The sequence below is a fragment of the Apteryx mantelli genome, chromosome 33 (genome assembly GCF_036417845.1).
Source record: "Apteryx mantelli isolate bAptMan1 chromosome 33, bAptMan1.hap1, whole genome shotgun sequence".
Taxonomy (NCBI): Eukaryota; Metazoa; Chordata; class Aves; order Apterygiformes; family Apterygidae; genus Apteryx; species Apteryx mantelli.
The window spans coordinates 3190891-3214332 of NC_090010.1; the positions used below are offsets into that span (position 1 = coordinate 3190891).

At 72.3% G+C, this 23442-nt stretch overlaps 3 protein-coding genes across 4 annotated transcripts in view; 1 reads left to right on the top strand and 2 right to left on the bottom strand.

Annotated features, from left to right (window-relative positions):
* SMARCC2 (SWI/SNF related, matrix associated, actin dependent regulator of chromatin subfamily c member 2) overlaps positions 1-6523 on the top strand; it is a 9766-nt gene extending 3243 nt beyond the window's left edge. Inside the window, 21 exon segments of the mRNA XM_067313950.1 lie at positions 39-215; positions 415-530; positions 678-802; positions 967-1026; positions 1222-1259; positions 1622-1752; positions 1868-1939; positions 2055-2168; positions 2386-2539; positions 2671-2763; positions 3120-3239; positions 3316-3378; positions 3467-3725; positions 3844-4005; positions 4163-4227; positions 4318-4447; positions 4541-4707; positions 4807-4941; positions 5039-5405; positions 5938-6306; positions 6445-6523. Of these exon segments, the coding sequence (XP_067170051.1) occupies positions 39-215; positions 415-530; positions 678-802; positions 967-1026; positions 1222-1259; positions 1622-1752; positions 1868-1939; positions 2055-2168; positions 2386-2539; positions 2671-2763; positions 3120-3239; positions 3316-3378; positions 3467-3725; positions 3844-4005; positions 4163-4227; positions 4318-4447; positions 4541-4707; positions 4807-4941; positions 5039-5405; positions 5938-6306; positions 6445-6521 (2994 nt within the window). The 3' untranslated portion in view covers positions 6522-6523.
* Positions 6524-6970: 447 nt separating this feature from the next.
* On the bottom strand, positions 6971-10652 carry MYL6 (myosin light chain 6). Of its 2 annotated transcripts, XM_067314229.1 has the most exons (7): positions 10577-10652; positions 10246-10273; positions 8861-9004; positions 8589-8762; positions 7993-8070; positions 7862-7901; positions 6971-7159 (listed from the first exon to the last, which is right to left on the bottom strand). In XM_067314229.1, exons 1-6 carry the CDS (start codon positions 10577-10579, stop codon positions 7873-7875), a joined length of 456 nt encoding a protein of 151 aa, XP_067170330.1. In that variant the 5' UTR covers positions 10580-10652; the 3' UTR covers positions 6971-7159; positions 7862-7872. The 2 variants fall into 2 exon arrangements, with proteins under 2 accessions (XP_067170330.1, XP_067170329.1); XM_067314228.1 differs by lacking the exon at positions 7862-7901.
* An 860-nt stretch (positions 10653-11512) lies between these two features.
* Positions 11513-21579, bottom strand: ESYT1 (extended synaptotagmin 1). Its single transcript, XM_067314098.1, has 31 exons — positions 21301-21579; positions 20317-20358; positions 20093-20227; positions 19940-20013; positions 19380-19452; positions 19154-19243; positions 18981-19036; positions 18761-18884; positions 18492-18668; positions 17646-17728; positions 17515-17563; positions 17357-17446; positions 17076-17168; positions 16908-16979; positions 16728-16814; positions 16502-16651; positions 16271-16423; positions 15263-15439; positions 15080-15162; positions 14933-14981; positions 14767-14856; positions 14580-14675; positions 14386-14457; positions 14205-14291; positions 13734-13880; positions 13526-13659; positions 13135-13233; positions 12924-13055; positions 12737-12842; positions 12608-12657; positions 11513-11859 (listed from the first exon to the last, which is right to left on the bottom strand). The coding sequence occupies exons 1-31, from the start codon at positions 21577-21579 to the stop codon at positions 11826-11828; spliced, it is 3183 nt and encodes a 1060-aa protein (XP_067170199.1). The 3' UTR covers positions 11513-11825.
* Between the last annotated feature and the right edge of the window lie 1863 nt (positions 21580-23442).

Consider the following 23442-nt stretch of genomic DNA (forward strand, 5'->3'; position numbering starts at 1 on the left):
GCGGGGTCCCCTGGGCTCCGATGGGGGCTGGGCGGGCGAGGGGGCCGGGCCGCCCTGAGTCGCCTGCCCCCCCTCCCCGGCAGGTCCATGCCAAATGGATCCTAGACACGGACACCTTTAACGAGTGGATGAACGAGGAGGACTACGAGGTGACGGATGAGAAGAGCCCCGTCTCCCGCAGGAAGAAGATCTCCGCCAAGACCCTGACGGACGAGGTCAGAGCCCCGGAGAGGGCCATGGAGGGGGGGCTCCAAGCACGTGGGGCCTGACCTGGTGTGGGGAGGATGGGGGGGTCCAGGGCTGCAGCAGGAGAGGTCCCATCCCTGTAAAAGCAGAGGACAGCAACCTTTGCTGCCCAGCCCGGCTGGACCCAGGGGAGCCCCGAAGGCCGTAACCCCCCTCCTCTCCCTCCAGGTGAACAGCCCCGACTCGGACCGGCGGGACAAGAAAGGGGGCAACTACAAGAAGAGGAAGCGCTCGCCCTCTCCCTCGCCCACCCCGGAGGCCAAGAAGAAGAACGCTAAGAAAGGGTGAGGGGATCCGGGGGTCCGGCTGGGATCAGCCCTGGGTTGCGCCGAGGGGGTCGGGGCCTCGGCGCGATGGGGAGAGGGAGCCGCCGGGCGCCCCTGCCCTTGGCTGCAGCCGTGACCGGGGCGCGCGGGGTCTCGCCTTCGCAGCCCCTCCACCCCCTACAACAAATCCAAGCGTGGGCACCGCGAGGAGGAGCAGGAGGATCTGACGAAGGACATGGACGAGCCCTCGCCGGTCCCCAACGTGGAGGAGGTCACCCTGCCCAAAACAGGTTAGGGCCAGGGCTGGGGTCTCCCCGCGGGGGTCTCACGGGAGTGTGGTCACCCCACATCGCCCTCCTCCTCCTCCTCCTCCTCCGGCTGGGCCCTGCGTGGGCTGGGGGAGGCAGGATCGCCCTTCTCGGTGCGCTCAGCGCCTCTTCCCTCCCCGGTGCAGTGAACACCAAGAAGGACTCGGAGTCTGCACCCGTCAAGGGGGGCACCATGACCGACCTGGGTAAGTCCCCCCCACCCCGGGTGCTGGCTCCGGGGGCACGTTTGGGGCTGGGGCGCTGCGGGGGCTTCCTGAGACGGGGCCTGGCAGTGCCGATAACCGCCCAGGGCGACAGCCGGGCACGACCTGAGCGCCGCTGCGGCACGGGGGGGTTTGCCGGGCGCCGCTGATCCACAGCGTCTCTCTCGTCTCTTCCAGATGAGCAGGAGGATGAGAGCATGGAGACGGCCGGCAAGGTGAGGCCGGCGTTGCAGGACTGCCGGGACATCCCTGTTTCATTGCCAGCCGAGAGGGGAAGTCCTTCTTCCCCGCCAATGCCAGCCATTCTGTGTGGCCAGAGCCGCTTTTCCCCCCCACCCCTCCAAGGAGGCTCTTCCCCACCCCAGAATTGGGGTCACCATCCTGCCTCGTCCCTCCTCGCCTCCTCCGGGGCCAGAGCACTGACCCCGTCCCTTCCCCTTGCCCCTGGGGTTGCAAGGGTGTCGGAGCAGGAGGCTTTTCTCATCCTGCTCCCCGCGTGGATGGAAGGGACCAAAGGACTGGGTTGCCCGTGGCCGGTCCTGGGTCCCTTTGCTCACGTGGAGCCCGTCTCTTCCAGGACGAGGAGGAGAACAGCACTGGGAGCAAGGGGGAGCAGGCCAAGAACCCAGACCTGCACGAGGACAACGTGACGGAGCAGACCCATCACATCATCATCCCCAGCTACGCTGCCTGGTTCGACTACAACAGGTACAGACGGGGCGAAGGCCTGGAGGGTGCTGGGGGTGCTGGAGCCCCGGGGCCGGTGTGCCGGCCCGGCGCAGCCCGGCACCCCTCCACCTTCCCGCTGCGCTTTGCCTTGCAGCGTCCACGCCATCGAACGCCGAGCCCTGCCCGAGTTCTTCAACGGCAAGAATAAATCCAAGACCCCCGAAATGTGAGGCTGCACCCCCAGTCCTGCCTGTTGCCCCCCCCCGTGTCCCCCCCCCCCCACCGGGGCCGCAGTTTGCCAAGCAAGAGGGTGCTCAGAGGGGCTCTTCCCTCTCCCACAGATACTTGGCTTATCGCAACTTCATGATCGACACGTACCGGCTCAACCCCCAGGAGTACCTGACCTCGACGGCCTGCCGCCGAAACCTGGCCGGGGACGTCTGTGCCATCATGCGGTGGGTCCGGCTGCTGGGCTGGCCCACGCCGGGGCTCGTGGCACCGGGCGGGGGGGGGGGATGAGGCTGCTGATCCGAGTGGCACGGCCGGCTCGGGGCACCCCTGGAGCTGGGAGGAGCAAGGGAGATGAGGCTGGAGTCCTTACGTGCTTCCGAGGAGGGAATTAGGGCAGCCGGCGGCGGGGAACGGCTGGGGCTAAGCGGCTGCTCTCCGCAGGGTTCACGCCTTCCTGGAGCAGTGGGGGCTCATCAACTACCAGGTGGACGCGGAGAGCCGGCCGACCCCCATGGGCCCCCCGCCGACGTCCCACTTCCACGTGCTGGCCGATACGCCCTCGGGGCTGGTGCCGCTGCAGCCCAAGACGCCCCAGGTGGGTGCGCGCGCGGAGGCATCTTTTGCAGCGAGCAGGAGCCCGGCGGCCGCAGCACGACACCGTCCCCCCGCGGGCTTCCCCCCCCGCGGCGCCGGGGGGGGCTGAGCACAGCTTTGTCTGTGCCTCAGGGTCGTCAGAGCGACGGCGACACCAAGACCGGGCGCAAGAGCAAAGACATAGAAGACCTCGTCACCGAGACGGTGAAAGGGAAGCCTGAGCTGGTAGGCGGGATCCTTGGGGCCCGTCCCACCCGCCGCTGGCTGAGGAAGGCCCCTTCCCTCCTCTCCCTCGCACCCCGCATGCCGCCCTGCCCCGGGGATGCCTCCCCGGCGAGCCGAGCCGGGCGCCTCCGCGGAGCTGGGGGCGCGGGACCGCCGCCGCCGCCGCCGCCACGACCAGGCGGGACACGCCGGCGTCTCCGGGGAGGGATGGGGCCGGCGCGCTGCAGGGCTTCGTCCGACCGCAGGGCTTCGTCCGGAGGGCGGCGAGGAGCGTGCGCCGAGCGGAGCGGGGGCCGTGCCCCCCGGCGGCCGCTGCCCCGCCGCGCTCCCAGCTTCGCCTCTCCCTCCCTCGACAGCAGACCTCGGCCTCCCAGCAGATGCTGAACTTCCCCGACAAGAGCAAGGAGAAGCCGGCGGACATGCAGAACTTCGGCCTCCGCACGGACATGTACACCAAGAAGAACGTCCCCTCCAAGGTGGGTCCCGCGCCGCCCCTGCCTCTGCCGGCCGCGGTCCCGCGCTCACGCACTCTCCCCCCCACCCCGCTCGCAGAGCAAGGCTGCAGCCAGCGCCACGCGGGAATGGACGGAGCAGGAGACGCTGCTGCTGCTGGAGGTGAGCCGGGGAATGCCGCGGGTGCCGCGCTGGGAGGGGGCCGGAGCCCCCAGCCGCCCGTGCCGCCGCTCACCGCCCGCCCCCGCAGGCCCTGGAGATGTACAAGGACGACTGGAACAAGGTGTCGGAGCACGTGGGCAGCCGCACGCAGGACGAGTGCATCCTGCACTTCCTGCGGCTGCCCATCGAGGATCCCTACCTGGAGGACTCGGAGGCCTCGCTCGGGCCCCTCGCCTACCAGCCCATCCCCTTCAGCCAGTCGGGCAACCCCGTCATGAGCACCGTGGCCTTCCTGGCCTCCGTCGTGGACCCCCGCGTGGCCTCGGCGGCTGCCAAGTCGGCGCTGGGTAATGCAGCCGCGTCCCGGCGCGCGCTGCGTGCGGCCGTGCCCCCCGCTCCCGGGGCTGGGGCGGCTTTGCCCGCTGCGGCTCACGGCCTCTCCCCGTGGCGGCTCTGGTCCGGCAGAGGAGTTCTCCAAGATGAAGGAGGAGGTGCCCACGGCCCTGGTGGAGGCTCACGTGCGCAAGGTGGAGGAGGCGGCCAAGGTGACGGGCAAAGCCGACCCGGCCTTCGGCCTGGAGAGCAGCGGCATCGCCGGCACCACCTCCGACGAGCCCGAGAGAATAGGTGAGGCCGGATGGCTGCGCCGGGGGGGGCGGGGGGGGCGGGGGGGCCCCCCCCCCCACGCGATGAGTTTGCCAGGTCTCAGTCTGGCAGGGTGGCGGCAGGGGGGGCTGGCAGAGAGCGCGGCGCTGAGCCGGGTGGCTCTTGTGTCCCCCCCCAGAGGAGAGCGGCGTCGACGAGGCGCGGGCGGACGCTCAGCCCTCGGAGGAGAAGAAGGAGCCGAAGGTGCGTTGCGGGGTGGGGAGCAGGCTGGGTGCCGTAGACCCCCCCCCCCTCCCCATTTTGGGCGCGTGTTGACCTGGCGCCGCTTCCCAGGAGCCCCGGGAAGGCGGTGCAGAGGAGGAGGCGAAGGAGAAGCTCGGGGAGCTTCCCAAGAAGGAGGAGGAGAAGGGCAAGGAGGCTGAGAGCGAGAAGGAGCCGGAGAAGGGCGACGGCGACGGCCTGGGTGAGCAGGGCAGGGCGCTTGGGGACGGGGGCGGTTGGCACCGGGGCGGCCGGGGCGCATCCCGCTCAGCATCCTGCCCCGTCCCGTCCCCAGGAGACCTGGAGAAGGACAAGGAGGCCAAGGAGGGCCAGGAGGAGCCGCCCAAGGACCTGGCGGAGCCCGAGGCCGAGCGCAAGACCAAGGTGGAGCGCGACATCGGCGAGGGCAACCTCTCCACCGCCGCTGCCGCCGCCCTGGCTGCCGCCGCCGTGAAGGCCAAGGTGAGGGGGTGTTTTGGGGGGGGGGGGAGCTGTGGGGCTGCCCCACGGCCGGGCCCCGCGCTCACCCCCCCCCCCCCCCCCCCCCTTCCCACCGCGCAGCACCTGGCCGCCGTGGAGGAGCGGAAAATCAAGTCGCTGGTGGCGCTGCTGGTGGAGACGCAGATGAAGAAGCTGGAGATCAAGCTGCGGCACTTCGAGGAGCTGGAGACCATCATGGACCGGGAGCGCGAGGCGGTGAGCGGGACGCGCCGGGGCGCCCAAACCGGGGCCGAGCCGGGACCACGGGGTGGGGGGGGGGAGCGCCCCCAGTAACCCCAGTGCCCCCCCGCAGCTGGAGTACCAGCGGCAGCAGCTGCTGGCCGACCGGCAGGCCTTCCACATGGAGCAGCTCAAGTACGCGGAGATGCGCGCCCGGCAGCAGCACTTCCAGCACATGCAGCAGCAGCAGCAGCAGCAGGCGCCGGCGCTGCCGCCCGGGGCGCAGCCGCTGCCGCCCGCCGGCGCCCCGCTGGCCCCCGCCGCCCACCCGCTCGGCGCGGCCCCCGGCGCGCCGCCCGCCCCCGCCATGGTGGCCCAGCCCGGCCTGGCGCCGGCCGAGCCCATGGGGCAGGCGACGGTGCCGCCACCGCTGCCGCCGCCGCCGGGCGCCCCCCAGCCCGGCCCAGCCCCCCCGGGGCCCGCCCCGGCCGTCCCACACGGTGAGCACAGCCAGGGAGTTGGGGGGGGGGGGGGGGTTTACATTGCAATTGAGGGTTTGGGGGGGAGCACACTGCAATTGAGGGTTTGGGGGGGAGCACACTGCAATTGAGGATTTGGGGGGATTACGTTGCAATTGAGGGTTTGGAGGGAGCACATTGCAATTGAGGGTTTGGGGGGGTTACATTGCAATTGAGGATTTGGGGGGAGCACATTGCAATTGAGGGTTGGGGGTTGCATTGCAATTGAGGGTTTGGGGGGGTTACATTGCAATTGAGGATTTGGGGGGAGCACATTGCAATTGAGGGTTTGGGGGGGGGTTACATTGCAATTGAGGGTTTGGGGGGGCACTTTGCAATTGAGGGTTTGGGGGGAGCACATTGCAATTGAGGATTTGGGGGGAGCACACTGCAATTGAGGGTTTGGGGGGGATTACATTGCAATTGAGGATTTGGGGGGGAATTACACTGCAATTGAGGGTTCGGGGGGAGCGTGGGGGCGGCCGGGTCTGACCCCGCTCCGTGCGCCCCGCAGCCCAGGCGCCCTTCGCCGGCCAGCAGCCGCCGTCCCAGAGCCTCGCGGGGACCCTGGCGGGCAGCGCGCACCCCGCCGTGCCCGGTAATGCGCCCGCGGCGCTGCCCCCGCCGCTGCCTCCTCCATCCGCCATCCCATTTAGCATGGCTAACCCCCTCGCCGACTCCATCGGGGCCACCTTCCCCGCTAACCCGCCCGCCCCCCCTCTGCATGGGGCCCTCGCCAGCAGCATGCCGCCGGGGGGGCTGCCCCCCCCGCCCCCCCCGCCCGGCGCCCTGCACCCGGCGCTGGGCTCCGCCGCCGCGCACAGCCCGGCCATCGTGGCCGCCGTGCAGGGGAGCCTCCTGCCAAACCCCGGCCTCGGCCCAGGTGAGGAACCGCCGGGGGGGTGGGGGAGGGAATTTGGGGTGGAGGGGGGGGGGGGGATGCAGCGGGGCAGGAGGCGCCGTTGCATCCCCCCCTTACCCCGTTTCCCCCCCCCCCCCCCGCACTTTTCTCTCCTTGCAGATCAAGGCCCCCCGCTGCAGACGGACCCCATCGCGCCCAGCCCCAGCACGGCCACCCCCGTCCCCCCCACGCAGTGAGCCCCCGCCCCGCCGCCGGCCCGGGGAGACCGGCCCCCACCCCCCCAGCAAGAGGACCCCCCCCCCCCAAGGAATCGCCCCCCCTCCAGGCACGCTCGCTCTGTGCCGCTCCCCCCCAAAAAAACCTCCCCGCTTTGGTATTTTTTTTATGATTGTCCCGGATTTTATTTAAGTGTTCGGTCTCCCCCGGGCGGCCCAGGGACACTGCTCCACCACGGCTATTTATACGACTGCTCCAATCCGACCTGGCAACTGGGCATTTCAACCTCCCCCCCCCCCCCCGACACTTCTCTTTAGCCCCTCCCCCCTTTTTTTTTTGGTTTTGTTTTTTTTTAAATAACAAAAAATAAAATTCCAAGTCCCCGGGGCGGGAAGAACCGGCCTCGTGTCACAGGGTCTGTGTCCAGGGGTGGGGGGAAACGGGGCTCAGAGAGGCGCAGGGACCCCAGCACCTTTTCCACACTTTATTTGATGGAGCCGGGTGCCAGCAAGCAGTGGAGGGGCCATAGGGGGAGAACGGAGCAGGGGCCGTGGGGGGAAAAGGGGGGAGGAAAAGGCACAAAACCCCGAATAACCCGGCGGCGGGGAGGGAAGGGGGGGGGGGGGTCTTCAGCCGCTCAGCACCATCCGGACCAGCTCTGCGGAGAGAGGGGAGAGACAGGGTGAGGGGGGGGCTCGGCCGCGGGAGCAGCCCCCGCCGGCCCCCTCACCACCACAAAAAGGCAGGAAAAAAATTAAAAAATAAAGGCGGGGGGGGGGGGGAGGAGGGAGAGAAGGGAAGAATCGTCATTTCTACAGCTACTGCCAGGCACCAGAGGCTGAAGTCAAGTCTAGAAGCTGCTCTGCTTCCTGCCAAGAGCCGGGGGGGGGGGGGGAGAGTCGGGGAGGGGGGGCTCGGCTGCGGGAGAGGCCGGACCCCCGCCGGGGAGCAGCGGGGCAGAGCTGGGGGGGGGGGGGGTCCCGGCGGGGACTGTCCCCCCCCCCTTGCGCCCGTGCCCCGGCGGGGCTGAGGCCTGGGCAGCTCGTCGCACCTGCGGCTGCCCCCCGCCGCCCCGGAGGGTCCCGGGCGCCCGCAGCCCTTCCCCGGCGCAGCGGTAGGGTCAGCTCCATGCAGAGAGACATGCGGAGGGGCTGAACGAAGGGGGGGGGGGGGGGGCGAGAGCGCAAACCAGCGGCCTTTTTGTTTCGTTCTGTTTTGTGTTGTTTTGTTTTTTTAAAAACAACAAAAAAAAAACAACAACAAAAAAAAACCAATAAAAAGGAAAAGGAGGGGAAGGGCGGAAAAAAACCAAGTAGGCGAGTGCAGGAGGCAGCGGGGGGAGGGATGGGAAGAGGCGTACCCCTCGCGGCTTCACCCTGACAAGATGTGTCTCACAAACGCTGGGAGGAAGGAAGGAGACATGATGGTCACGGAGGGAGCGGGACGCGCCGAGCCCCCCGCCCGGCCCCCCGCCCGGCCCCGGCCCCCCACCTTCGTAGTTGATGCAGCCGTTGCTGTCCTCGTGCCCGGCCACCAGCTGCTCCACCTCCTCCTCTGTCATCTTCTCGCCTGCGGGAGAGGCCGGGGTGGGGGGGAACCCCAGGATGCAGGTTCAGGGGGGTCCCGGGGTCGCCTGGGGGCTCTCCTGGGGTCTGGCCAAGGGTTTGGGGGATTCAGAGTCCTTGGGGCCACCTGGAGGGTTGGGGGTCCCTGGGGCCAGCTAGAGGCTCAAGGGGGTTCAGAGGGTCCTTGGGGCCACCTGCATGTTTGGGGGGGTCTCCAGGGCTGACTGGGGGGGGGGGGTCCCTGCAGCCAGTTGGGAGTTTGGGGGATCCCTGGAGCTGCCTGGGGGCTAATGGGGAGTTTGGGAGGTCGCTGGGGCCAGCCAGGGGTTCAGGGGGTCCCCAGGACTGAGCGGGGGCTTGGGGGGATTCAGAGGGTCTCCAGGACCAGCCAGGACCCTCAAAGGGTCCCCAGAGCCAGCTGGGGGGTCACCAGAGTTTGGGACATCCCCAGGGCCAGCTAGGGGCTCACAAGGGTTTGGGGGGTCCCCGGGGGCCTCGCGGTGTCCCCAGCCCGGCGCTCACCCAGGGTGACGAGGACGTGGCGGATCTCAGCGCCCATGACGGTGCCGTTGCCCTCCTTGTCGAAGACCCGCAGCCCCTCCACGTAGTCCTCGAAGCAGCCCTGGTCCTTGTTCTTGGCGATGGTCTGCATCATGGGCAGGAACTGCTCGAAGCTCAGGGTCTTCAGGTTCATCTCTGGCCAGGAAGGGGCAGGGACGCGGGCAGTGAGGACGGGCTGGGGGCCGCCGCGCCGCGGCCCGCCTGGCTGGGGGTCGTCCCCCCCCCCCGCTCACCATCGCTCTTGGGGTTCCCCAGCACCTTCATGACCTCAGCGTTGGTGGGGTTCTGGCCCAGCGCCCGCATCACGTCGCCGCACTGGCTGTACAGGATCTTCCCGTCCCCCGTGCGGTCGAAGAGCTGGAACGCCTCCTTGAACTCTGCGGGGCCGCCGGCGTCAGCGGAGCCGCGCGCCCGCCGGACCCACGGCCTGCGCCCACGGGACCGGCGGGAGCCTCCCCCCCCCCCCCGCACCTGTGGGACCTCACGCCCCACGGGACCCCGCATGCTGCGCCCTGCGCTCCACGGGGACCCTGCACCCCATTGCACCACGCACCTTGCACCCCATGGGACCCTGCACCGCACTGTGCTATGCACCTTGCGCCCCATTGCGCCATGCACCCTATGGGACCCTGCAGGACCCTACACCCCATGGGACCCTGCACCTTGCACCCTGCAGGGCCTCACACCTCGCACCCCATAGGACCCTGCACCTTGCACCCTGCGGGACCCCACGTGTTGCACCTTGCACCCCATGGGACTATGCACTTTGCACCCCACAGGACCCTCTACCCCATAGGACCCTGCACCTTGCATCCTGCAGCCTTGCACCCCGTGGGACCCTGCACCCCGCTGCGCTACGCACCCAGGACCCCCCCACACCGTGGGGCTGTGCACCTGCACCCCGCGGGTCCCCGCACCCCACGGGAGCGGGCGCAGCCTCCCTGGGCAGCCGCCAGCTCCCGCCTCGGGTTTCGTTTCCGAGCGGGATCCGGTTTCCCGAGAGGAATCCGACGCCCGGCGGGAACGGGGTCACGGAGCCGCCTCGCCCCAGAGGGCCCAGGCGTCCGAGCCCCCGCCGCCCCCGTCCCCCCTCCCCCGCCGGGCTAGAGGTGCCCGAGCAGGAAGAGGGCCCAGGCGTCCGGGCCGCCTCCCGCCCTGCTCCGGGCTCTCACCCCTCCCCTCCGGGGAGGGACCCAGGCGTCCGGGCGGGATGCTGCCCGTGCAGGAAGCGGACCGGTCCCCGGGCCGCCTCCCGCCCCGCTCCCGCGCTCCCCCCTCCCCTGCGGCAGGGACCCAGGCGTCCGGGCGGCCCCACCCCGCAGGAATGCGCGGCCCGGCCCCGCGTTATGCCCATATAAGGGCAAATGGCGCAACCGGGCCCGGCGCCGCCACCTCCCCCGCCCGGTACCGGGCGCTCCCCGGCGCCGCCGTGTCCCGCCGGGCCCGACCCGAACCGGGACCCGGCCCGGGGTGCGCGGACCGCTCCGGTACCGGGCGGCACTTTGCACCGGGAAACGCCCGAGCTGCCGGGGCGGGGCGGGGGCAGACACCTTCCGGTAACCCCCTCCCATGTCCGGTGACCCCCCCCCCCCGTGCCCGGTGACCCCCCGGCACTCACCGGCCGTCTGCTCCTCCGAGAAGTCGCACTGCGGAGAGAGCGCGGCCGTGAGCCGGCACCGGGCCGCGCCGTCGGGTGCCGGCGCCACGAGCCAGCACCGGTCCCCCCGCCCCGCCGCCTCTCATTGCCCCCGGCCCCGGTCCCCCCCCCCCCGCTGCATAGACCCAGGCCCGGTCCCCGCCGGTGCATCCCGGTCCCCCCCCCGCCCGCTGCGCCCTGGGCCTTCGCCCCGCATTGCACCCGGCCCCCCCCCGTGCATTGCACCCGGTCGCGCCGTGCACCGCCCCCGGCTCCCGGTGCCCCCCCCCCCGCGCGCCGCCCCGGCCCCCACCATGGCGGCGCCGCTCCCGTTCCCGCTCCGCGCTCCGGGCACTGGGAGCCGCTTCCCGGCGGGACCGGCCCTTTCTACCGCCCGACGTCACCGCCCGCCCATTGGCCGCGCGCCGAGTGCGTCATCGCATGCTAATGAGGCGCTGCATTATGCATGAGGGGAGGCGGGGCGAGGAGATGCCCCGCCCCTGCTCCCGGGGGGGATTTTTTGCCTATAGATGGGCACGGAGCAGGGCCGGGGGGGGGGGCTGGGGGCACCCCAGGGGGGGGCATCCCGAGGGGGACACCCCAAGTGTGCCACCCCCATGGCAGCACCCCACGGGGGACACCCCAACTCAAGAGGACACCCCAGCAGGGACAACCACACGGGGGGACGCCCCAATGACAGCCCCCCCCATGGGGGGATCAGCCCAATGGGGCACCACAGCGGAGACACCTTAATGGGGGACACCCCACTGGTGGCACTCCAACAGGGGAGATCCCAATGGGAAACCCCCACAGGGAGCTAAACCAACGGGGGACACACCAATGACCCCATGGGGGACAGCCCAGAGAGGACAACCCAGCAGGGGACTCTTCCCTTGATGGCACCCCATGGAGAACATCCCAATGACAGCATCCCACAGGAGACACCCCATGGAGGACACCCCACCGATGGCACCCTAATGGGGGAGACCCCTCTGATGGCACCCCATAGGGGACAATGCAATGGGGGACTCCCCATGGAGGACACCCCACCAATAACACCCCATTGGGGACACCCCACCGAGGGCACCCCATGGGGGACAATGCAAGGGGGGGACTCCACCTGGATGCCCCCCTCCATAGGAGGCACCTCCATAAGGGCCACCCCAACGACAGCACCCCATGGGGGGCAGCCCCAGCGGTGGCCCCCCCACCCCACCCCAAACCCCAGGGACCACGCGGAGGCCGGGGCTCTCTACTCCCTCCTTTATTTGCACGGCAGGGACGGGGGCCGCGGCCCCCCGGGAAGGCAGCGAGGGGACGGGCACGGCGGTGGCACGGCGGTGGCGGTGGCTCTAACACAAGCGTCTCCCCGCGACGCAGGGAGGAGGGGGGGAGGTTTCTCCCTCCATAGAAACGAGGGGGGGGGGAAAAGGCACGCCATAAATAGTAACAGTCCAAAGCAGCAGCGCGGGCGGCGGGGGGGCCGGGGCAGCGCCCCGTGGCCCCCCCGGGTCTTTGGTCAGTGCAAGGCAGGCGGCGGCGGGACGAGGGGGGGGCCGGCGCTAGGGGCTGCTCCGCTCGTCCCGCAGCTCGTACCTGGGGAGACCGGGCTCAGCGGGGCACCGGCGGGGGGGGGCACGGCCCCACGGCCCCGGGAGCCCCCCCCCCAAGGCCTCCCGCCCCCCCGGGGGCAGAACAGCCCCAGCCCCGGGGCCCAGGACAGATGCCCCAAACCTAGGACAGATGCCCCAAACCCGGGCCAGAGCCACTGTATGGGGCAGAGATCCCGTGCCCTGGGGCAAACCCCCCAGTCCTGGGGCAGATATCCCATCCCTTAGGGCAGATCCCTCCCGTTCTTTGGGGCAGATCCCTCCTGTTCCTTAGGGCAGATATCCCATTCCTTGGAGCAATCCCCCCTAGCCCTGGGGCAGATATCCCATCCATTCCTGGGGCAGATATCCCATCCCCTGGGACAAATCCCCCCAGCCCTGGGGCAGATATCCCATTCCCTGGGGCAGATATCCCATTCCCTGGGGCAGATCCCCCCAGTCCTGGGGCAGATATCCCATTCCCTGGGGCAGATATCCCATTCCCTGGGGCAAATCCCCCCAGTCCTGGGGCAGATATCCCATTCCCTGGGGCAGATATCCCATTCCCTAGGGCAAACCCCCCCAAGCCCTGGGGCAGATATCCCCTTCCCTAGGGCAGATATCCCATCCCTTGGGACAAATACCCCCCATTCCTGGGGTAGATATCCCATTCCTTGGAGTAACCCCCCCCCCATCCCCGGCGCAGACCCCCCTGCGCGAGCCCGACCTCCCACCCCCGGCCCAGCCCCACTCACCAGTGGGCCCCCCCCTCGGACAAGTCCACCTGCGCCAGGTCCAGGTGGAGCTGGGGGAGAGCGAGGGCTGAGGGGGGGCCGCGCGCGGGCACCCCGGCCCCCCCCCGGCGCCCCGGCCCCCCGCCATACCTTCCCCAGCGCCTCCTTCTCCCGCGACATGAAGGATGCCGCGGATTTGACGTGAGCTTCCAGCTTGCGCCGGGCGGCCTCCTCCGGGGATACGTCCCACTCGAACCTGGGGAGACGGGCCGGTGCTGGGGGGCACTGGGGGGGGGGCACCGGGCAGGGCTGCACCCCCCAACCCCCCCCCCCATACTTCTCATTGAAGTCGGGGTTCAAGGTCTTCCTCTGCACGCTGGTCTTCCTCTTGGTGGCCCGGCTCTTGTCGGGCAGCAGGACGAGGGAGACGTAGGGGTCGGGGAGGTCCTTGGAGACCGGCTTCAGCTTCCTGCAGCGAGGAGGGCGCGGGATCAGCTGGGATCAGCCCCCCCCCCCCACGGGACCCCGGCATCCGGGCGCCCCGTTACCTGCAGGCGTGGACGATGGCCACCAGCTTCCGCTCGTCCGCGTGGTACCAGAGCGTGAGCTGCAGCCGGCCCAGGGGGGCTTCTGCCGGCTCCGCGCGGCTGCGGGGAGAGGTGAGCTCGGCAAAGAGCCCGGCCGGGGGGGGCTCAAGCCTGGACCCCCCACCCCGGCTGGGGGTTTGCACCCTGCATCCAGACCCCCCTGCATGGCTGGTGTTTGCACCCTGCATCCAGACCCCCCCTGCACAGCCGGCGTTTGCACCCAGACCCCCCCTTCCCGGCCAGGGCTTTGCACCCAGACCCCCGCCCCAATGCCGGCACCGTGCCCGGACCCACCCCCCCTTTCCCAAGCTGGGGGGGTTGCACCCGGACCCCCCTCCGGCGCCCGCCCTACCTCTCCGCGGGGGCCAGGCGCTGGCGCAGCTGCCCCCCGGCCCCGCTCTCCTCCTCCCGCTGCGGCTCCGCGTCCTGGGGCTCGGGGTCCCCCCCGCTGCCGGCTGCCACCCCCGAGTGCTGGGACGCCAGGACCTGGGGCGGCCGAGCAGGGGGGGGTGAGGGGGGTCCCGGGCGCCGTCCCCCCCCCCCCCGGCGCCGACACTCACCCCCAGCTGCGCCCGCAGCAGGACCTGCCCGCCGGGGCCCCCCCCGGCCAGCGGGAACCAGCCGTCCACGGCGAGCGCCTCCGAGGCCAGCAGCTGGGGCAGGGGCAGGCTGAGGGCGCCCAGGGGCTGCCCCCCCTCGTCCTTCACCTGGGGGGGGACACGCGGCCAGCTCAGCCCGGCAGGACCCCATGGACCGAGTCCTGGGAATGGGCAGGACCCCATGGATGGGGTCCCAGGGATGGGCAGGATCCCGGGGACGGGGTCCCAGGGATGGGGCAGGACACCAGGGATGGGGTCCCAGGGACAGGGCAGGACACCAGGGATGGGGTCCCAGGGACAGGGCAGGACCCCAGGGACGGGGTCCCGGGGATGGGCAGGATCCCGGGGACGGGGTCCCAGGGATGGGGCAGGACCCCAGGGACAGTCAGGACCCCAGGGACGGGGCAGGACCCCAGGGACGGGGACCGATACCTGCAGCTCCAGCGACTCCACGTGGGGCCGTTTGACGAGGAAGGAGAAGCCTTCATCCCACATCGGCTCGGTGCTGGGGGCGCAGGTCTGGGGGGGGGACATGAGAGCCGGTGAGAGACACCCCCCCCCGGCAGCACCCCCCAGCTCCCCCTCGCCCCGGCTCCCTCGCCCCGGCGCTCACCTTGGTCTTGACGGAGACGTCGCGCACGGCCAGGCTGGCGTAGGCGGCGGGCAGCTTGGAGCCCTTGCGGACCTGGGGACGCAGCGGGATGGGGACGGGGACACGGCCGGCGGGCGGGTGGGGGGGGTGCCCGGAGCCCCCCAACCCCGGGAGCGGGGGGACAAGGGGGCCCAGGCGTCCGGGCAGCCGCTCACCGGCAGGTCGGCGGCTCGGTCCACGAAGACGGAGAGCAGGGCGGCCGAGAGCTCCTCGCCCCGGGCCGGCTGGATGAGGCTGTTGGTGCGCAGGACCTGGGGGAGCGGCGGGTGGGCCGGGGCCGGGGATGGCTGAGACCCGGCGGGCTCGTGCCACGTGTGGCCAAGCAGTTCCCAGCCCCGTTACCTGCTCCAGGAGGGCGGCGCTGGGACACGGCTCCAGGATCTCCAGCCGCACGTGGAGGCGGCCGGACTTCACCTCCTCCAGGGGCAGCCACTGGCGGGAGGGAGGCAGGCGGCGGGTGAGACCCCCGCGGCCCCCCCGGCCCCCCCCAGCCCGGCCCCTCTCCTACCTCGTCCACGAAGCGGCTGCTCAGCACCCGGCGCAGCGGCACCTTGCACCTGCGGAGGGGGGCGGTGAGGGCAGGCAAGGAGGGGGGGGGGGGACGGGACGCCGTGACCCCCCCACACACCCCGGATCCCCCCCCCCCGGCACCCACCGTCCCAGGAAATCATCCTTGTCGATGTCCTTGTCGAAGAGGTCGAACTCCACGTCCTGCCCCGGGACGTTGTCCACGATCACCTGGGGAGGGAGAGGCGGCGCCGGGAAGCCGGAGGTGCCGGGGAGCCGCCCGGACGCCTGGGCCCCGCCGCGGGCCGGGACCCCCCCCCCCCCCCCGCACCTCGTAGACCTCGTTCCAGCGGGGGCTGAGCTCCTCCTTGACGACGCGGCTGCGGAAAGCCCTGCCGGCCGCCCGCACCTTGGCGTAGGGGTCCGACTTGCCCCGCACCATGCCGCCGAGGAAGTTGTCCTTGGCCACGAGGTTCTCGGCCTCCAGGAGGTGGATCCGGAGCACGTTCTGGGGGGGGACGGGACGGGTGCGTGGGGTCGGGCTGGACGGGCACGGAGCTGGGGGCAGCTCTGGGCATGGCCTGGCCCCATCTGCCCCCCTCCTGCCCCCCCAGGATCCCCAGCCCCTCACCTCCATCCTGCCCCCCCCAGGGCTCCTCCAACACCCCCATCCTGCCCCCCCAGGATCCCCGGTCCCCCACCTCCATCCTGCCCCCCCCAGGGCCCCTCCAGCACCCCCATCCTACCCCCCAGGTCCCCCAGCCCCTCACCTCCATGCTGCCCCCCAGGACCCCTCCATCCAGCCCCCCCAGGATCCCCAGCCCTTCACCCCCCTCTTGCCCCCCCCAGGGCCCCTCACCTCCATCCTGCCTCCCAGGATCCCTCCAACACCCCCAGGATCCCCATCCTGCCCCATAGATCCCCCGGCCCCTCACCTCCATCCTGCCCCCCCCAGGGCTCCTCCAACACCCCCATCCTGCCCCCCAGGACCCCTCCAACACCCCCAGAACCCCCATCCTACCCCCCAGGTCCCCCAGGGCCCCTCACCTCCATCCTGCCCGCCCAGGATCCCTCCAACAACCCCCAGGATCCCCATCCTGCCCCATAGATTCCCCAGCCCCTCACCTCCATCCTGCCCCCCAGGACCCCCATCCTGCCCCATAAATCCCCCGGCCCCTCACCTCCATCCTGCCCCCCAGGACCTCTCCAACACCCCCAGAACCCCCATCCTGCCCCATAGATCCCCCAGCCCCTCACCCCCATGCTGCCCCCCAAGGACCCCTCCAGCACCCCCCCCCTTAGACCTCCCCGGGCCCCCCCCCCCCCATCCCCAGCCCACCTCGGTGCCAAACTGGGGGTCGGGACTGGCCTTGCTGGGCCGGTCGGTGCTGCTGCCAGCCGCCCCGGCGCCGGGCCGGAGGTCCAGCTGCCCCGGGGGGGCGGGCGGGGGGCCGCCGCCGCCGCCGCTTTCGGGGGCATCGAGGAAGAGCACCTGCGGGCAGGGGCGTCACGGCGGGGCCGGCGGCGCGGGGACCCCCCCCCCCCCGCCGCGGCCGGGCCCCCCGCTCACCCGCAGCACCAGCGTCATGTAGAGGCGGCTGCGGGGTCCGGCGCGCTCCAGCGGGAAGGGCTGCCGCAGCGTCAGCTCGGGCGCCTCGAGCAGCCGGGAGAGGTGCACGGAGACGGAGCCCAGGCTGCTCTGGCGCGTGTCGTCCTTCACCTGGGGGGGGGCACGGGGGGGCGCTCAGAGAGGGGGGGGTGCTCGGAGTTGGGGGGGGGGGGTGCTCGGGGCTCACCTGGATGTCCACGTCCTGGCGCGCCGGGTCGTGCAGGAAGAAGCGGAAAGCGTCTTCCCAGACCGGGGAGGCCGTGTTGTAGACCACCTGCGGCAGAGGTGGGGGGGGGGTCACGGGGGCGGCATCCCCCCCCCCCCGGGACCCCATCCCCCCCCAGGACCCCCCCAGTCGCGCGCCCACCTTGCTCTCCCGCGTGACGTCCTGCACCGAGACCTGCACCATGGGGTTCGGCTCCTTCCCGGATTTCTTCAGCTGTGCAGAAATGGGGGGGGGTGGGGGGTCAGGGGACCCCCCCCCCCCGGTCCGGGACCCCCCCCCCCCCCCCCCAGACGGGAGCCCCGCACTCACGGGCAGCTCCTGGGCCCGGTCCAGGTACACGACCAGGATGGCGGCTGACGGGGGATCGGGTTTGGCTGCGACCGTCCGGTTCCTCTGCAAAACCTGGGGGGGGGGGGGGGGGGGGGGGGGGGGGCAGATTGGGGGTGGATGTGGGGCACCCGCCGGGGTGGCGATGGGGTGGGGGGGGGGATGCTCAGCCGCCGCGGGATGCTGCCCCCCCCCCCCCCCCCCGCCGCCCCGGGGCTGAGCTGAGGCCCCGCAAACTCGTCTCCGCGATGAGCCGCCCTCACCTCGTCCAGCTTGGAGGCGTCGGACATGAGCGTGAGCCACTCGAGGCGCAGGTGGAGCCGGCCCCGGCCGCCGTCCTGCAGCGGGAACCACTGCGGGGGCGCGGGGGGGGGCTCAGCAGGGCCCCCCCCGTGCCCCCCCCCCGCACCCCGGCACCCACCTCCTCCAGCACCCGGGCCTTCAGCACCTCCCCGAAATCCAGCTTCATCCTGGGGGGGGGAGGGAAAGCGGCGGTGAGCTGCCGGGCGGGGGACACAGCCGGGGCCCCGGGGGGGTCCGGCCCCCCCTCACCTGCCCAGGAGGTCGTCCTGGTCGGGGTCCTTGTCGAAGAGCTCCACCTCGATCTCCTGCCCCGGCACCTCGTGCACGATGAACTGGGGGGCGGGGGGGGGGGGAACGGGGTCAGCGGGGGGGGGGGGCCCCCAGCCGGCACGGATGGGTTGGGGACACCGTGGGGTCCCCAGGGGGTCCTCATGGTCAGTTCAGACAGGTTGGGGACACTGTGGTGTCCCCATGGCCTCTACAGCCAGGTTGGGGACACCGGGAGGGTCTGCAGAGGGTCCCCATGGCCACTACGGCCAGGTTGGGGACACTGGGAGGTCCCCATGCCCAGTATAGCCAGGTTGGGGACACTGGAGGGTCTGCAGAGGGTCCCCATGGCCACTACAGCCAGGTTGGGGACACCAGGAGTGTCTCCAGGGGGGTCCCCATGGCCATCACGACCAGGTTGGGGACACTGGGAGGTCCCCATGCCCAGTATAGCCAGGTTGGGGACACTGGAGGGTCTGAAGAGGGTCCCCATGGCCACTACGGCCAGGTTGGGGACACCAGGAGGGTCTCCAGAGGGTCCCCATGGCCACTATGGCCAGGTTGGGGACACTGGGAGGTCCCCATGCCCAGTATAGCCAGGTTGGGGACACTGGAGGGTCTGCAGAGGGTCCCCATGGCCTCTACAGCCAGCTGGGGGACACCAGGAGGGTCTCCAGAGGGTCCCCATGGCCATCACGACCAGGTTGGGGACACTGGGAGGTCCCCATGGCCTCTACAGCCAGCTGGGGGACACCAGGAGGGTCCCCAGGGGAGTCCCCATGGTTTGGGGTCACCAAGGGGCGCCGCCACGCTGGGCAGGGGTCTCACCTCGTACACCTCGTCCCAGGTGGGGTTGAGGTTGTCGTCGATGACGCGGCTGGTGAAGACCTGGGTGCCGACGCGCAGCACGGCGTAGGGGTCCGACTTGCCCTCCACCAGCCCCCGCATGAAGCGGTCCTTGCTCTGCAGGTCCCGGGCGCCCCGCAGGTGCACCCGCACGACGCCCTGGCGCGGGGGGGTGAGCGCGGGGCCGTCCGCACCCCCCGGCACCCCCCGAAACCGCCCCCCGCCACCACCCCGGCACCGGCACCCCTTACCCGGGGCAGCGGGCAGCGGAGCTGCGCGGCCTCGTGCAGGTCGGGCACCAGCGGCACCAGGAGCCGGTTGGGCAGGACGAGGTAGGAGGCGATGGTGTCCATGATCATGGTGTCCGAGACGGAGCTGGCGGGGGGGGGGATGGCACGGTTATGGGGGGGGGACGGCACGGTCACGGCCCCCCGGGGCGCCGGGGATGGTCCCGCACACGCCGGGACTCACCTGAGCCCCGGGATGTCCAGCAGGTTGGTCATCCCCGTCCAGTTGATGTCCAAGGTCTGGGGGGGGGGGGGAAGGGGTCAGGGATGGGGCCGGACCCCCACCCCGCGCAGCCTTGGGGGTGGGGGGGGGTCGGGCTGGCCGGTCCCTGCGGCGGCGGAGGTGGCCGCACTCACCGGGCGCCGGATGAAGAACATGGTGAGGGCGCCCACGATGGGCACGTCGCCGAGCAGGGGCTCCAGGATGATCCGCAGCATCCCGTGGAGCTGGGGGACAGCGCTGAGCCACGGGGGGGACGCAGCCCCCCCCCCCCGGTCCCATCTCCCCCCCCCCCTCCGGCTCTGCCCCACGTCCCAGAGCGGCTCCGGCTGGGGGGGGGGGTCCCCAGGGCCCCCCCCTCACCTGCATCCCCTTCACCCCGGCCTTGCAGAAGAACTTCTTCACCTCCACGTCGATCTGGACGTCACCCACGTAGCTGCGGGGGGGGAGAGGGCGGGAGGAGGCACATCCTGCCACGGCCCCCCACCCCATGGCCTTGCACCCCCCCACGGCAAGACCCCCCCCAAGCTGACCCCCATCCCGCTGCCTTTCACCCCCCCCCACGGCGAGACCCCCCCCCAAGCTGACCCCCATCCCACTGCCTTTCACCCCCCCCACGGCGAGACCCCCCCCCCCAAGCTGACCCCCATCCCGCTGCCTTTCACCCCCCCCACGGCGAGACCCCCCCCCCAAGCTGACCCCCATCCCGCTGCCTTGCACCCCCCAGCCAGCCCCCAGCCCCCCAGCAGGACCCCCCCCAGCCCCACTGCAGCCCCCCCCCCCCCCCAGCCAGGGGGTGCTTTGGAAGCGCATGTGCAGGGAGGGAGACCCCGGTGTGTGTGTGTGGGGGGGGGCCCTTGGCGGAGGGCTGAGCCCCGGCGCCCTCGCTGCACGGGTGGCTCCAGCCCCCCCCCCCGCCTCACCTGATGTTGAGGTCCAGCAGGATCTGCTGCTTGTGGGTGCCGGGGTGAGACCGGACGCCCAGGACCCGGAGAGGCTGCGGGAGACAGCGGTGACGGCGGGGGGACGCGCCGGGGGGGACGCGGCGGGGGGGACACCGGGGGCGCTGGCGCTACCTTCTCGCCCATGTCCACCTTGGTGAAGGCGAAGGTCTGCAGGTGGGTGTTGGAGGCGCGGATGGCCGGCGCCACGTTCTCCACCAGCAGCTTCTCCATGTAGCGCCCGAAGAAGGGCCAGGCCTGCGCCAGGACCTGCGGGGACGGGGGTGAGCGGGGACGGGGGGCGCCGGGGAGGGGGGGGGGGGTCGGGGTGTGGGGGGGGGGGGTTGCGCAGGCCTCACCTTGTTCAGCCATTCCGCCCTCTCCACGTCCGGGAAGGTCACCTGCGGCGGAGCGGGGCGTCACGGGGACCGCGGCGGGGGCCCGGATGCCTGGGCTCGTCCCACCACCCCACCCGGCCTCGTGCCTCGGTTTCCCCATCCGGGGTTGTGGTGGCCCTTGGCGGGGGGGGGGGGGGGACACCCCCCCTCCAGCTGCGGGGCAACATCTGGCAGTGGCGGCTCCGGCCCTGCGGCCCTGGCTGGGGGTCCCGGCACCAGTGCCCACCCCGGTGCCCCTCCGGTGCCCCCCCGCGAGCCCCGGCCCCGGGGAGGGCTGCACCAGCGGAAGCGGGAGCCCGGCCGGAAGGCCCCGGGCTGTAACGGGATGTGGCGGCGGGGAAGGGGGAGGCCGGGGGGGAAGCAAATTCGGGGAGCCCAAGCAGGGAGTGCAGCAGAGCAGGGATGATCCCCAAAGCTGGGGGGCCCCAAGCAGGGGGTGCAACGCAGCCGGGGGGGGCCCCAAAACTGGGGAGCCCCAAGCAGGGGGTGCAACGCAGCCGGGGGGTCCCCAAAGCCGAGGTGCCCCAAGCGGGGACGGTGCAATGCAGCCGGGGGGTCCCCAAAGCTGGGGGGCCCCAAGCAGGGACGGTGCAATGCAGCCGGGGATCCCCAAAGCTGGGGTGCCCCAAGCAGGGGGTGCAATGCAGCCGGGGGGTCCCCAAAGCTGGGGGGCCCCAAGCAGGGACGGTGCAATGCAGCCGGGGGGTCCCCAAAGCCGAGGTGCCCCAAGCGGGGACGGTGCAATGCAGCCAGGGATCCCCAAAGCTGGGGTGCCCCAAGCGGGGATGGTGCAATGCAGCTCCCGGGGGCAACCTCGGCCCCGGCGGGAGGGGAAGCCCGGGCGGGGATGGTGCAATGCAGCTGCCGGGGGTAACCCCGGTGCCCGGGGCGGGGCGGGGGGGGGAACCCGGCGGCGGCGGCGGAAGCGCCCGCGGCGCCGCTTACCCAGGCCGGCAGCTCCCCGCGGGCGGCGCCCAGCCCGGCTGCGGCGGCGGCGGCGCGCACGGCCGCCTCCTCGTCGTGCTGCAGGCGGGCGGCCAGGCGCAGCCCGCGCTCCCGGGCGCGCCGCCGCCGCCGCCAGCCCGCGTAGAGCGCCAGCGCCAGCAGCACGGCGCCGGCGCCCAGCCCCAGCAGCCCGGCCGCGTAGGCGGGCAGCGCCCACAGCAGCCGCCGCCCCAGGGCGCCCAGCGCCGCCGCCGCCGCCGTCGCGCCCCGCCGCTCCATGGCGCGCGCCCGCCGCCGCCGCCGCCGCCGCCGCGCCCCGCCGCCGCCGCCACTGCGCCCCGCCCCGCCGCCGCCGCGCCCCGCCCCCCCCGCGCACCATTGGCCGTCGCGGAGCGCTCGGCCCCGCCCTCCAGCGCCCCATTGGCCGCCGCCGCGAGCCAGGCCACGCCCGCTCGCCCCCCGCTGGGGCCGGGGGGGGCACGTGGGGAGCCCTGGGGGGGATCCCCGAGGGGTTCCCGAGGGCAGGGGGGACCCCGGGGAAGGGGGGGATCCCTGGGAATGGGGGGGTTCCCGGGGGGAGGGGGGACCCCTGGGAAGGGGGGATCCCTGGGAATGGGGGGGGGGGTTCCCGGGAGGAGAGGGACCCCGGGGAAGAGGGGATCCCTGGGAATGGGGGGGGGTTCCCGGGGGGAGGGGGACCCCTGGGAAGGGGGAGATCCCTGGGAATGGGGGGGTTCCAGGGGGAGGGGGGACCCCCATGGAAGGGGGGATCCCTGGGAATGGGGGGGTTCCCGGGGGGAGGGGGGACCCCCATGGAAGGGGGGATCCCTGGGAATGGGGGGGGTCCCGAGGGGAGGGGGACCCCTGGGAAAGGGGGTCCCATAGGGGACGAATCCTCAGGGATGGGGAGCTCAGGGTGGGGGGTCCTCAGGGAGGGGGGGTTCCCAGGAGGAGGGACCCCCGGGTGAGGGGGAGCCCTGGGAAAGGGGGCATCGGGGGGGGCAAACCCACCCCAGGCAAGGGGGGGGTCCCTGGGGAAGGGGGAGGACCCCCCTGGTCAGGTGTTGCCCCCCCCCCCCAGGCAGGGGGGACACCCAGGGCAGGGGGGGATCCTCGGTCAGGAGGGATCCCAAGGATGGGAGATCCCAGGGAGGGATCCCCCGGGGGGGGATGCTGAGGATGGAGGGGGGTCCCTGAGCAGGGGGGGTCCCAGGGAGGGGGATCCCCAAGCAGGGGCTGCTCCCCCCCGGGCCATCGCACTCAGCTCTGCAGCCTCCCCTCACGGCCGCTGGTTTCGAATCTGCATTTCCTGCACCTGGAGCGGAGCTTGCAGGAAAAGGCAGGAGGCCCGTGGGGGGGGGGGACACGGTGCCACCCGGCCGCCCCGAGGGGGGAAGCGTCCCACGCCCAGGGCCCGAGCCGGGGAAGGAGGCGGCCGGCGGCGCCTGCAGCCCGGCAAGGCCCATCGGCAGCAGGAGCAGAACCGCCGGTACGGGGCAGCCGCGGCGCTTCCTGCGGCCGGTGCGGCGCGAGGCAGGAACCGCCGCTCCCGCCCTTCCTGCAGCGCCGCAGCGGGGCCGGCCGCCGCTGCCGCCTCCGGAGCTCAGGGCGAGCAGAGCAGCCGAGAGGCAGCGAGAAGCCCCAAATCCCTGGGGATCAGGGTCAGATCTCAGTGGCTGGAGATGCGACGGCCGCTGCAAGCGCGTCCTGGAGCCCGGCTCCAGGTTCCCCCCTCTCTGATCCCATCCGCTCTCGCTCCCCGAGCCGGGAACGGGGAGCGCAGGCCGGCTCCGTCCTCACCCGTGCCCAACGCCAGCTCTGCCGGGGCAGCGGCCGGGGAAGGGGAGGCAGCGGCGCAGGACGAAGCCGGCGGACGCCCCCGTGCCACGGGCCTGCGCCCCCTCGGGAAACCCGGCCTCGAGAGCCTTCGGAGCGCGAATTTGCCCTTTTTAGGAGAGGCCACCCCGGCCCGCGGCGGAGGAGGAGCGAAGCGGCAGCTGTTCCTCCTACACGAGGCCGCAGCTTGAAATTCCTCGGCTCCGGGCTGCCCCGGCGCGCGGCAGCTCTGCACCCCCGGCGGGGCCCGGGGACCCCCCGGAGCGGGGGCACCTCCTGGGCACCCCCCACTGCGGCCCGGCAATG